This window comes from Diabrotica undecimpunctata, chromosome 3 (assembly GCF_040954645.1).
Source record: "Diabrotica undecimpunctata isolate CICGRU chromosome 3, icDiaUnde3, whole genome shotgun sequence".
Classification (NCBI taxonomy): domain Eukaryota; kingdom Metazoa; phylum Arthropoda; class Insecta; order Coleoptera; family Chrysomelidae; genus Diabrotica; species Diabrotica undecimpunctata.
The window spans coordinates 167,435,527-167,448,388 of NC_092805.1; the positions used below are offsets into that span (position 1 = coordinate 167,435,527).

Consider the following 12,862-nt stretch of genomic DNA (forward strand, 5'->3'; position numbering starts at 1 on the left):
AGATTCCACAATGTGTAATAACACAAGCGCAGATAACACAATGGTTAATAAGGATAAAATCATTGAAAAATGCTAATAATGGCAAAAGAGGTGTATAATCCATAAAAGCCTGTACTAAATGAAGAACGTGAGACGGAGGATACTTGTACAGCATTCATCATAATCATTGGCTTTTACAACTCTTCGTGAGTTTTTGCCGCGTTTACTATTGCCTTCCATTGATTCCGATCCTGTGCTATTATTTCCCATGGCCTTACTTCCATCTTCTCCAGGTCTTCCCTGACTGCGTCTTTCCACCTTTTTCTAGGCCTTCCTGTCGATCTTCTACCATCTGGTCTTTCCCAAAACACATTGCTAATCAGTCTGTCGTCATCACTCCGTACCACGTGGCCTGCCCATCTTAATCTATTGGCTTTTATGTATCTTACGATATTTCCTTTCCCGAAGAGAGTCTCTATTTCATTGTTGTATCTGCTCCTCCATTCATTTGTCACGCTGTCCCTGCAAGGACCATATATAATTCGCAGGATTTTGCGTTCCCATACTAATAGCTTATTGATTTCTTTCTTTCTCAATGTCCATGTTTCACTTCCATATGTCACTGCTGGTCGTATTATGGTTTTGTACATTTGGATTTTGGCACGCCTTGAGAGAAGCTTTGACCTCATTAGATGTTGAATGGCAAAGAATGATTTATTCCCCGCCAGTATTCATATTTCAACCTCCCGTTCTCCTGTGTTTTCACTGGTAATTGTTGCTCCTAGGTATTTGAATTCTTTGACCACCTCAAAATTATGATCGTTTATGGTAATGTTTTGTCTTATTCGCTGTCGTTCCTTTTTTGATACGACCATGTATTTAGTTTTTTCTTCGTTTATTTTCAGGCCTACGCTTAGTGTTGCTTCTTCAAAGTTCGATACTATATCCTTAACTTCCAGTGTTGTCTGCGCTACTGCATCTACATCATCTGCAAATGCGAGAATAATCTTTGCTCCTCTGGCAGTTATATCTGGTTTGACTCTGGTATAGATTTTTCGCATTGCATATTCCAATGCTAGGTTAAATAGTAATGGGGACAGCGGGTCTCCCTGTCTGAGTCCGGTGCTTATGCCGAAAGCCTTTGAAGTTTTGCCTCCTATTCTAATTTGTGCAAAGGAATTGTTGACACACATTCGCGCAATCATGGTCAGCTTCTTTGGTACGCCTAACTCCATCATTGCACTCCACAGTTTTAAGCGATCTATGGAATCATATGCTTGTTTGAAATCTATGAAGATCTGGTGTACTTCTTTATTATATTCCCAATACTTTTCAAGCATTTGTCTGATAGTAAATATTTGGTCGATTGTTGATCTTCCAGGCCTAAAGCCGCATTGGTAATCGCCAATAATTTCCTCTGTATATGGCAGTAATCGTTTTAGTACAATTAAAGCTAATATCTTATATGTAGTACCGATTAGTGAGATTCCCCTGTAGTTGCCACATGTATCCTTTCTGCCTTTTTTATGTATTGGCACGATAATACAGCCAATCCATTCTTTTGGCATTATTTCTTGTTCCCAGGCTTCTTTCATTAATTGGTGTATTTTAGTTCTAAGTTCATGCCCTCCTTTTTTAATCAGTTCTGCATCAATATTGTCTAGTCCCGGGGATTTGTCATTTTTTAGGGTTTCTATCGCCGTGATAATTTCTTCCAGGCTTGGCGGGGGTACTTCTATCTCGGCCGTTTGGTACTCACAATTTGCTTTATTTCCATCCGCGTCTACCTGGACATTTAGAAGACTTTCAAAGTATTCAGCCCATCTTTCGATTATTTTATTTTCAGCCGTAATCATTTGCTCATTTTTATCTCTCACAAAGTTCGGTGTTCTTATATATGCACCTTTCTTATGTTGTCTTACTTCTTTGTAGAATTTTTTATTTTGCTTGCTTCTGTGTTCACGTTCTACTTTTTCAATTTGTTGTTGTAAATGTTGTCTCTTTTTTCTCCTTACTGTTAGTTGTACAGCATTACTTCAGTTTTATTTCTCTAATTTTCTTCTGGCTGGATCATTTCATTACGACGAATTTTCCATTTATATAGCCAATTTTTTCAAATTTATGAATACTGTTCCAATTTTATATTAATTTTGGCCCACACTGTATACTAAGTGTATTGATTTGTGGTTAAGACGTCTATTTAAAAACGCTAATCCTCACTACACATAGTATAGAGTGAATATAGGTAGCAAATACAAATATTTAAAGATTAGCCGCTATGTTTACATTCCGGTTTTAAAAGCAAACAAATGATCGTTATCAAATATAAACATAAACATTTATTCTTCTTTAAAACGCCGAAAAAGCGAGTTTGTTTATTTGTAATTTAATAAATTGCACTGCTTTTATAACGTTATAAAAATAAGTAAATAGTTTCCTATAATAGGAAGATAAGACCTTTGTGTGTTCTGCTAGTAAACGTGTAAAAGTGTGCTGAAAGTAATGCATGAAAGAAATAGTTATGTTAGTAGGTATGGATCATTTTTGTTCGGTACAAATAAAATTCAAACAAAATGTTATGAAGATAGAAAAACCAAAATAATTGGCCGGTGTTGAGGAAAAATGTAACAAATGAGTTACCATGAGTAATGTAACATAGATACCACTTTCAAATGCATGTATTTTTGATAGGGTGAAGTGATATAAGTCAATTTAATAGGCAAGCAGGTGTTATTTGTTTGCGTTACATGATATAAGTATTTTTAATATCATTTAATATAGTGAAAAATGTTATAAATATTCTAGTACTATTTGTTTTGCCTCCATCTGCCAGACAGACAAAGAATTATAGAGAAAACTGAAATAAGTCTAGTTATAATAGTCTTCCCTATATAATTTTATGATTAATATTTGTGAATAGTGATACAAGTGCAAATATATCAAAAGTTATTGGTAAAATATGATTGTGAATAAAGGTATATGTAAAAATATATCACTATTCTCATTAAAAAATATAGGGAAACACATTATATGTTGACATATCACAAATGTTTTAACTCCAAAATTTACAACTGATGATATATGTTGAGATATACTAGAAGTTACGGCAATATAAATTCAAACTGTGCAGTTTTAGGTCGACTTACCTCGCTTTTCCCTATTAAAATAATGACCGCTTTGTTCCCGCTCAATCGACTTGTCTGTCATTTGTGGTTTAGTACTACACGTGTGTTACTGTTGGTTTTATCCACTTTTGTTTTGACCTTTTAAATGAGCTTTAAGAATTCGAGAGAAATGTAATAAGTAGTGTAGTGATAGTATACCTCACCTAGTTGTAATATAACATCAATAATTTGAGATTATTTAGTAATAGCCGTGAGAAATAAAAATTAGAGGTTATGGCATCTCAAAGAAGCAAATTGATTTTCAAACTGTTGGAAGAAGATAATGTAAATACTGGAGACCTCCAAGGTAATAATTGTTTATTTATCTGTACAATAATAATTAAAACAGTAATATCATTATTTTTTATACGACATACTAGATTAACAACATTTATTTTTGCGTAAAAGTTTTCTAGATGCAACTCAACTATAACTTGGTGAATATGCCTATTGTTTTTGGTTAACTTTAACCAGTGGCGTTACTTTAATTTGTATCCCTAAAAATTTTAAAAATTAATGTACGTAAAAGTTGATGCTTAACTTACATACTCAATTCCAATTTCAGATTTCTTATCATTTTATACATAAAATAATATATTTTCGGTTTTTTCTAGAGGGAACCGAATTTCCATAAAAAGTAAAAACCAATTTTGGCGTGACAATTTCATTTTTCTGGAAAAAAAATTGACAAAATTTATTAGTTTTTCAAAAATTAGATATTAATCTGGGTTTTTAGATGAAAATTCCATGATGGGCAATGCGGGTGTTTTCCTTGAAGAACCTGTCTTAGCAGATGAAGATAATATATCAAGTCCTGCACCTTCACTGTCCTTCTGTGAACCGAATGTTCGAAAGACTTTGGAAGAAGTTATTGATCAAGTATGTGGGATTGATGACGACGACAAAGGTTATCTGGAATATCCAGGTAATGAGGAGGCGTTTGATGATAGTGACGCGGACCCAGATTATATTCTTGTATATATCGATAGTATCGATATTCGAGTGATATCGACTCCGATAATGACATCCCAAAGAAAAAGCTGCAAAAAATACAACAGCACTTATTGCACATGAGTCATGAAGAGAAAGCTTAAAAAATAAACCTTGACGAAAATCGCTAAAAAATGAAACTAGGCTAATTCGTGAGGAACAAAAGCAGAACAGAAACCTTGGGTTATCGTACACCACGAACAGTGGGAAGGTTATAAAAGCACGTACATGTCAGGAGCTATTAAGTTGCCGCTTAAAATGCAAAGACAGGATAACTGAAGAAAAACGACAGGAAATTTTCAAAGAATATTGGTCTTTAGCGAGCTTTAACAAACGCGTGTCTTTTATAGCTAGGCTTATAACAACAGACGGAAAGAAAACCACAAAACGTAAATTAGAAAACAAAAAACATAAAAATAGGCTTCTGAAGAATACAAAAAATGGCTACCTCACGAGAAAACCCCAGTATCCAAATTCAAATATCAAGAAGTATTCGATTCCATGGAAATAAAAATCAAACAGCCTAAAAAGGATACCTGCGCTACATGCGATAAATATCATATGCTCCTGAAAACAACTAAAGATGCACAAAAAATGCAATAAATTCAAAATCTTCTTGATAATCACCAACAAGAAGCATCAAACGCTTATGAGGCTAAGCGTATAGATAAAAATACTGCGTTAGAAAATGAATCAAAAATCATTTATACGTTTGATTTGCAACAGTGTCTCCCCACACCTGATCTTTAGACTTCAATAGCATTCTATAAAAGGCAGTTGTGGACCTTTAATTTAACATTACATAGATTTAATGATAATCAAGCAATGTGTTTTATGTGGCATGAGGGCGTAGCTGGACGGGGTGCAAATCAGATTGCGTCATGCTTATACAAGCAGATTTCACATATTTTACCTGAAATAAAAGAAATCACCTTATATTCTGATACGTTTGCAGGACAAAACAAGAACTCTTTTCTACCTGCAATGTTCATGATGGTTTTAAAAGAGAATCCCATTCTATCATACATTAACCACAAATTTCTCGTTCTTGGTCATACCCACATGGAGTGTGATTCAGATCACGCAATCATAGAGAAAAAAAAAGAAAAGATATCCATGTTCGATAGAACACCCAAGAGACTGGATGAATTTGGTAAGATTATGTGGAAATAAGCGAACTTTTTTAGTTACTGAAATGTGCAGATCGGATTTTCTTGAGTTTTCTTTTTTGTATAAGAATGTCCTTCAACAAAGAAAAATTTACAACTTAGGAGAAAAAGTCATGTGGAAACAAATGAAATGGTTGAGATTTTCACAGAATCCTGGTGTCCTTGAATACAAAAGTAGCTTAAATGTAGACGAACCATTTAAAAGAGTATGTTTTTAAGAAAAGGTAATACGCGGCCTAAAAACATAAAAATTCCTCTGTCATATAAAGGTCCCAATCCAATAAATATCGATAAAAAAAAGAACTTGGTAGAGCTATTGCCTTATATTTCAGAAACATTTCATGATTTTTATAGAAATTTAACTACGAAGGAGGATATACCAAATATGTTACCCGAGGATGAAAATAGTAGTGACGAGGAGAGTGTACACACAGAAATTGAAATTTTTAAAATTTAATTTGAGATTTAAACTTTTACGTTGTATTTGACCATAAATGTACCCCCTTAAGTAAACATAAAACTTTTCAGTTTCACATTTTTTTTGTTAATAATTGTGAAAAGTGATATAAGTTATATTTTTAAAAAAAAATTGTACAACTAGGTCCTTTTTACTAGTAGATCTATTTTAATCCAACAAATTCAAAGCCATTTCCAAAAATTGTTTAACGAAAATACCTTATTTGTATCCGTAACAACAATATTAAATTTGAAAAAACTATAATTGCGTTTTTCTCGAAACTTAAAATTTAGACTTATACCACTCTTCTCCAACACCCGCCAATTATAAATTAACATGTATCTGTGAATAAATTTAAATAAAAGTATTACAGTGGGCGGTAATCTAAACTAGTGAGAAGCTTTACACTGTTTTCTGTATTTTTAAATTTTAAATAAGATTTTTAAAATTGAATAAGGTAATTTTATTATTAATTTACTATTTTTTTTATTTTTCGATTTTATTTACAATCATTGATTTACAAAATTAATTTATTTTAACAATTTTTTTAATCACCAATTAAAAATATTTACAAAATTACTCTGATTCATTTAAGTTGTCCTATTATTTGAATAGGATATTCAGAAGTTTTATCAGAAGTTCTAGGTTTTTAGTAAAATCTCTTCAGAAATTATCACGAGAAATTTTTCTGAAGCAACAAATAGTTTAACACAAGTGGACTACACATTATTACATCTTAGATCTACTGGTTACAAGAAGACAATATTTACTTTACGCTTAATAGACTTCGAAAAAGTCTGATAGAGTACCTCAAACTCTCAAATATTAGTATTTTAATACCTAGAATTGGTTGGTCTAGACACGTATGACATCAGATTTCCCGAAACATGTATACTATTACAATCAAAGTGCTAGTCTTAAGGGGGATCGGGAGGTAGATGAAGTTCCTGTTAAGCGTGGCGTCAAAGATGAATGTGTTGTGTCGCCGATACTATTTAATATCTACTCTGAATAGGCGTATGAAGTAGCGTTGAATAATCGTACTGAAGAGATTAAAATTGATGAAGAAAGAATCGAAAGAAAACGAAATGGATGGTCGTCGGAAAAATTATTATTGGACAATCAATGCTATAATTAAACGACAAAACACTAGAAAGAATACAACACTCCAGATGTCTGGGCAAATAGATTAACTGTAAAGGTACTTTTAGACGGTCAGATCAGTTCTCCGTTCAGTGTCAGTTTCAGTTGAACTGTCAGTTGTATGTATCATCATCTTTGGCTCTACAACCCTGTGTGGATCTTGGCATGTTCAAGAATTAGTCTCCAATTCCCCCTATCTTTCGCCCTGGATTTCCAATTTCTGACCCCTAGATTCCTCAAGTCATCTTCGACTTGAGTTTTAAATCTAGATCTTGGCCTGCCTCCCTTCCTGGTTCCTACTGGCTCTTGATATAATATCTGTCTTTGGGGGTCTCCAGTGTCCATTCCTTCAAGGTGTCCTAGCCACCTTAGTCTTTTAATTTTAATAGACCGGACGATGTTGCATTTTTCATAGCATTAATACAACTCGTGTAGCGCCTGCGCCATATCCCGCTTTCTTGTACTCCTCCATATATGTGCCTAAGTATTCTTCTTTCAAAGCGGCCTAACAGTTCTTCGTCGCTTTTTACCATAGTCCATGTCTCTGACGCGTATGTCAGGACAGGTTTAATAAGAGTTTCATATATTAGTATCTTGGGTTTTCTGCTAATTATATGTGATGTTAAGAGCTGTTTTAGTCCAAAGTAAGCTCTGTTGGCTAGGTATATTCTTCTCTTAATTTCTACGCTTACTAGGTTGCTGTTATTTAGTTGTGTTCCAAGATATATAAACTCCGAGACCCCTTCGAATGTGTGTGCTTCTGTCACCAGATCTTGTGGTGCCGCTATTTGTGTGCTGTTCGTGACCTTCACGTATTTTGAAGTTAAATGTGTATTTCGCATATTCACGTATTTTCGCATATTCGAAAATTTCGCATATTCGAAATTTTCGCATATTCACGTATTTTGTTTTACGTTGACCTGAAGTCCCATTACCTTCGCGGCTTTTGCTAATATTTTAAAAGCTTGTATCAGGTCTCTTTTTGTCCGTGTTACTATGTCAATGTCATCTTCTTAGGCCAATATCTGTACACTTCTATTGATGATCGTACTTCTGGTTGTTATGCCCAATTTCTCTATGGCTCTTTCTAGCGCGATGTTAAACAATAGGCACGATAGACTATCTCCCTGGCGTAATCCAGTATGTGTTTGACCTTGACACTCTATTTTGTACCTTGACTTTACACTCAACTTTCGAAAGAGTTGCCTCAACCTTCGAAAGAGTTATATGTATATGTAAACACAAAAAACTGCAAGAAAAACTGAAACTGATACTGAGCTGTGGCTCGATGCGTATACTAAAAGTTATCGCATCAGCTGTCAGTTAAACTGATGTATAAACAAACTTGTCCGCTGAGGTCTCAGTCATATAAAATTATCGTTAGGTGTAGTGTGTACCTGGCGCCATGGCAAACGATGACTTTATTACTGAATTTATCGAACTTTATCAGCAACACCCATGTCTGTGGAACAATAATTATCCACAATACTACAACATAAACAAAAGATAAGCTGCGTATAGTGTTTTGGTTGAAAAACTCAAAGAGCAAGATAACAGTGAAACTATAAAAACAGTAAAAGCGAAAATAAACAATTTACGATCAGCTTATAATAAAGAACGAAAAAAGGTTAAGGAGACTACTAACAGCGGAGCCGAAAGTGGTAACAATTATGATGATGATCTTTGTGGTACTACGATTTGTTTAGATTTCTTAATGATACACAAGATCTTCGTGGTGGTAAAAATACTATGGATAACACAACGGATGGTGATGATAAAGATCAAGAGAATATAGTAAGTAAATACTACATTAATGTATAGCGTATTGTTTTATTGTTTTGTAAATTTAAGTATGGTACAAAAATTCAACAAAAAGTACAGAAAATTATGCCCTACGTGTAGTGCGAACTACTTCATCTTGTCAGTCAACTTTTCCTTTGTTTAGTAAATATTGTATGTACTTATTTCTCATATTTTTTGCTACTTTACTAGCATTGTTCCGATTTGCAGTCACTTGAAAGTCTACTAGCCCTCGCACCTCCAGAACTGGGTCTCTATCTGAACTCTTTAATTCACTTGGAATATAAATGGCGCTTGCCATTTGTCTTAAAAAATTGTGCAAATAGCAACAAGCCAAGACAACAATATCAACATTTTCCATGTTTCTCAAATATATAGAAGTATGGAAGATTCTCTATTGGCCCATATCTCAAATGTTTTCTCAATAACAAGTCTTGCTCTTTATAAGCGGTAGTTAAAGACTATGCGTTCATGGTTTAATTGAATTTGATTAAATCGTTTTAGGAACTTTGGCTTTCATGCAAATGCTTAGGCTCCAATAAGAGCAAATTCAAAACAAATAACAGACACTGGATAAAGAAGAAACTTTAACGTTACAAATTATAAAATGTCTATTCAATAATTTAGCAAAATTTCACGGTATCCCTACGTCACGAACTCCTTTGACTCGCGTAAGCCTTCCTATAAAGAAGTAAGTAGTAAACGTGACGAAGGCGGTCCAGTCGCAGTCACACACGCACATAGACAAAATCATAAATAAAAATAAACAGTCAACGGTTAAATAAACTCTGGCAGAGTGGTTCCTAAAATTCGAGACGAAAGTATTATGGAATGAGAGGGCGGGAACACAATATGACTTATTTCAAAGTGGTTTCAGAATTCAGAGACCACGTGACTGAACGTGTTGATATTTGGATATGGGTCATTTTATAAAAATAGGTGAACTTCGTGTCTTGGAGCTTGGCCTCTACGAGGGAAAATGAAATAGTAAATAACTAATATATATATTGACATTATTATTATACAAATCTTCATTTTTGTTTGATAGATCTAGTAAAGATGTTTGAGCAAGAGTCGAATTGGATATATAGATAAGAAAATGTCCATACAGCTTCGGTGATAAAAATTTTAGGAGACAAAGGAGAAATACTTCGTTTATTAAATCATTTTTTTACTTTTTCGAGTATGAATCCGAAACAATTTTTCTGTATCGGGTTATCATCGAGGGTACACTGCGATGGACGAAGTCTCCTTACTCTCAAGTGTTCCGCATTCTGTATTTCCGCGCATTCATAGAGTGCAGCGATGTCTGTCTTTATACCAGAGTTAATTAGGTTTTGTTTTACAGGAACAATGCTAATGCGTATGCGGTTGAGTGTCCGCCAGGTTCTCCAATCCATGTTTATTCCTTGTAGTGGCTCTGGGTGTAGAGAGGGAATAATTCGGGAGGTCCGACGCTAACGCATCTCATTAATTTTTTTCTTGATTTAGGCCGGCTGGTCCCTGACGGTATCTTTTTTGTCTGCAGTAGAATTCTATGCTATTACATTTATATGAGCATGTAGCTAATTTTAATAATATTAGATCTGATAAGGCGACACATTTAAAGATATATTCTGAAAAAGAGTTTTTGAACATGACCTTTAAGCCGTTTTGATATGACTCGTCGTTTATCCCAGAGAAATATGGTTGTCTTGAGATTAGTAGCGTTCGTTGTTTGGTCATCTTGTTGGACAGACTTCTAATACAGAGATATGGAGTCTATCCATTTCCTGTATTAGAGCTTTCTATGCCGTTTTTATATTCCATGTGCATATTTTAAGTTTTCAATTATTGCGTATTTAATTCTAGTGACTCTTATAGAATGTTCGCTTTATGACAATCAGAAAAAGCTCTAAAATCTTCATCTGATCGATCTTGGGCCTTATACTCATTCAGTAATCCCCTCCATATTTTGGTGAGTTATCAGAAATATTCCGATGGCATTGGATGTAAAGAGAAGAGATAAAAAGTGATTTAAGACTAACACGCACCAAAACATCAGGAAGACCATATTTGGAGTTAGGTAAGTGAAGCTTCCAATCAAGTACCTTCAAAAAAATCTTTCTAAGGTCTACATATAAAATATTTTTGACTTCTTTAGCGCGTTTTGATTTTATTATTATTATATTTTACTTTACTTATTTGGATAACTTTCTTATACTAATGGTTTGCTGTCAAAACTAGACTGAATTTTCTATAATATTAAAATATATTCCATTTATTTTAGATAATAATATTCTGCAATGTGTATTTATTTCCAACAGCTGTTATTGTTTGTATTTCAAAAGAAACTGACATGTTCCTGTTTTTTAACAATTTTAACGAAAATATTTTTAACTAAAACTATTTAAAAAAGTGATTTTAACAATATTAAAAAAATATTTAAAACTATGGTGGAAGGGATTATTGTTCTACCGCATTCACCATTTATTGAAGTATTTTTATACAAGAATCTTTATGGAGGGAAGAAAAATGAGGCAATAAACAGCTCAGTGATGCTCCAGCGGTAATAGTGTATTTATAAACAATGGACTGTATGATAAAAATCTTTGATATAAGAAACTAAAAAGGCCGAGAATGATCCCGATTTTTGATCCAAGGCCACGAAAGGATGATTCGAAGACTTAGTTGACGAATGCTGGGTGTCAGAGTGTAGTAGCGTCAGATCCAAGGCGTTTGGGGAAAAAGGGGGAAATCATAGCATACAAGGCTCTACTAAGGTTGTAGCGTTAAAGCGTTATGAATCTGTTTATTATTCCTTCATATACCACCACTATTCCTTCATATACCACGTGGAGGTTAAAATACTTGGACCTCTAGATCAAAATTATGATATTAATGATTTATGGTTCTTTAATAAATGATATTTTATCGGCTTTAATTAATGATTTTAGTCTAAAAGAATTTTTATTTAAATCTTTGAAAAAATTTTTACTCGGTTTTGATTTATTTTAATTTTGATTTTGAGACTCGCGATGTCGTGATGGAGGGGTTCTTCATACTCAGACAGGACAATGTAAGTCGAGTATAAAGCAAAACCTAGGATTTATTAGCCTTCTTGATGCATGTGCGGGTATATCAACAGTGAGCGTCCATTTTCTTCCTTCCCGTGCAATAAAAATGACCAAGGAACAGACAAAAACCGCGATGAAGCTCAGTACCGAAATAGGTTCAGTGAGTATGAAGAGACACAGCCATGCTGGTGGCTGGTCGGCTATCCAGAAGAGAGCTTAAAACCGAGTAAGGTTCCATACAAAACAGACTGAATGAGGAAGGTCTCATCTCCGACATGATGGACACGGGACACTTAGAAATGAGTAACTCTTGAGATTAAAAATAAAAGGGGCATCCAACGATTAGAAAGGCTGCCCGGTGCGGTCTGTCTCTATGCCAAATAGGTCTTAATAAACTAAATTAGGGTCCCGTAGGCTAACCTTCATCACAGTGATGCAGATTCAGTACTAGAACTAACGTGCTATGAGAAAGCTCGACGTGGACTTAATACAAGAACAAGATACAGTATCTAGGCAAATATCACCCGTGTAGAGCAGATATCTGCCAAAGTAGAAAAACGATGACCTTTTGACCCAAAAAGGCTCAACATTATGTTCTAAAGCTTTTGTGAAACATAAATGTAGACTATACACAAAAGGTCTTCGAAGTGGCATTATATAAAGTTCTATGAAGTCAAGCGGTCACTTTATCTACAATATAAATTTTATAATAGAGTTTATTCGATCAATTAGTTTTGTTGTTAAATATTAAATCGCCGATGATACGTCTTAATTTAGAAAATAATATTAAAAAATACTAAAATAACTTATATTATGAAAATAACTTCCGCCTTGGTGGCTAAAACCTCTAACATATTTATATATTAATAAAAAAAGTAAAATGCCAGATGAATTTAGATTCGGAACAGAATTATTCATGTCTTACAATGTTGATAGTAAACACGATCATACGCCCTTGGTCACACACATTCGACTTCGGTTCTATTTCTGTAGCATTTTTCATTAGATACACACATCGTATACCATAAATAAATATCAGAACGATATGATTCGTGCTTTTTGGCAAAAATAAACTATTAAAAATTGTATCACCTAGTCCGAGAT

General features: G+C 34.0%; 2 protein-coding genes across 3 annotated transcripts in view; one reads left to right on the forward strand and one right to left on the reverse strand.

Moving 5' to 3' along the window:
* The window catches only part of vn (membrane-bound neuregulin protein vein), a 304,648-nt gene that overhangs the window by 70,764 nt on the left and 221,022 nt on the right, over positions 1-12,862 (reverse strand). The gene's annotated exons all lie outside the window — the stretch shown is intronic.
* On the forward strand, positions 3,346-4,224 carry LOC140436288 (uncharacterized). The gene is made up of 2 exons (XM_072524994.1): positions 3,346-3,450; positions 3,880-4,224. Exons 1-2 carry the CDS (start codon positions 3,378-3,380, stop codon positions 4,215-4,217), a joined length of 411 nt encoding a protein of 136 aa, XP_072381095.1. The 5' UTR covers positions 3,346-3,377; the 3' UTR covers positions 4,218-4,224.

Bases quoted from the DNA above. Each gene is read 5' to 3' on its own strand.
- LOC140436288 (XM_072524994.1), top strand. From the start codon at position 3,378: ATGGCATCTCAAAGAAGCAAATTGATTTTCAAACTGTTGGAAGAAGAT. The intron at 3,451-3,879 runs GTAATAATTGTT...CTGGGTTTTTAG, and splicing joins AAATACTGGAGACCTCCAAG to ATGAAAATTCCATGATGGGC.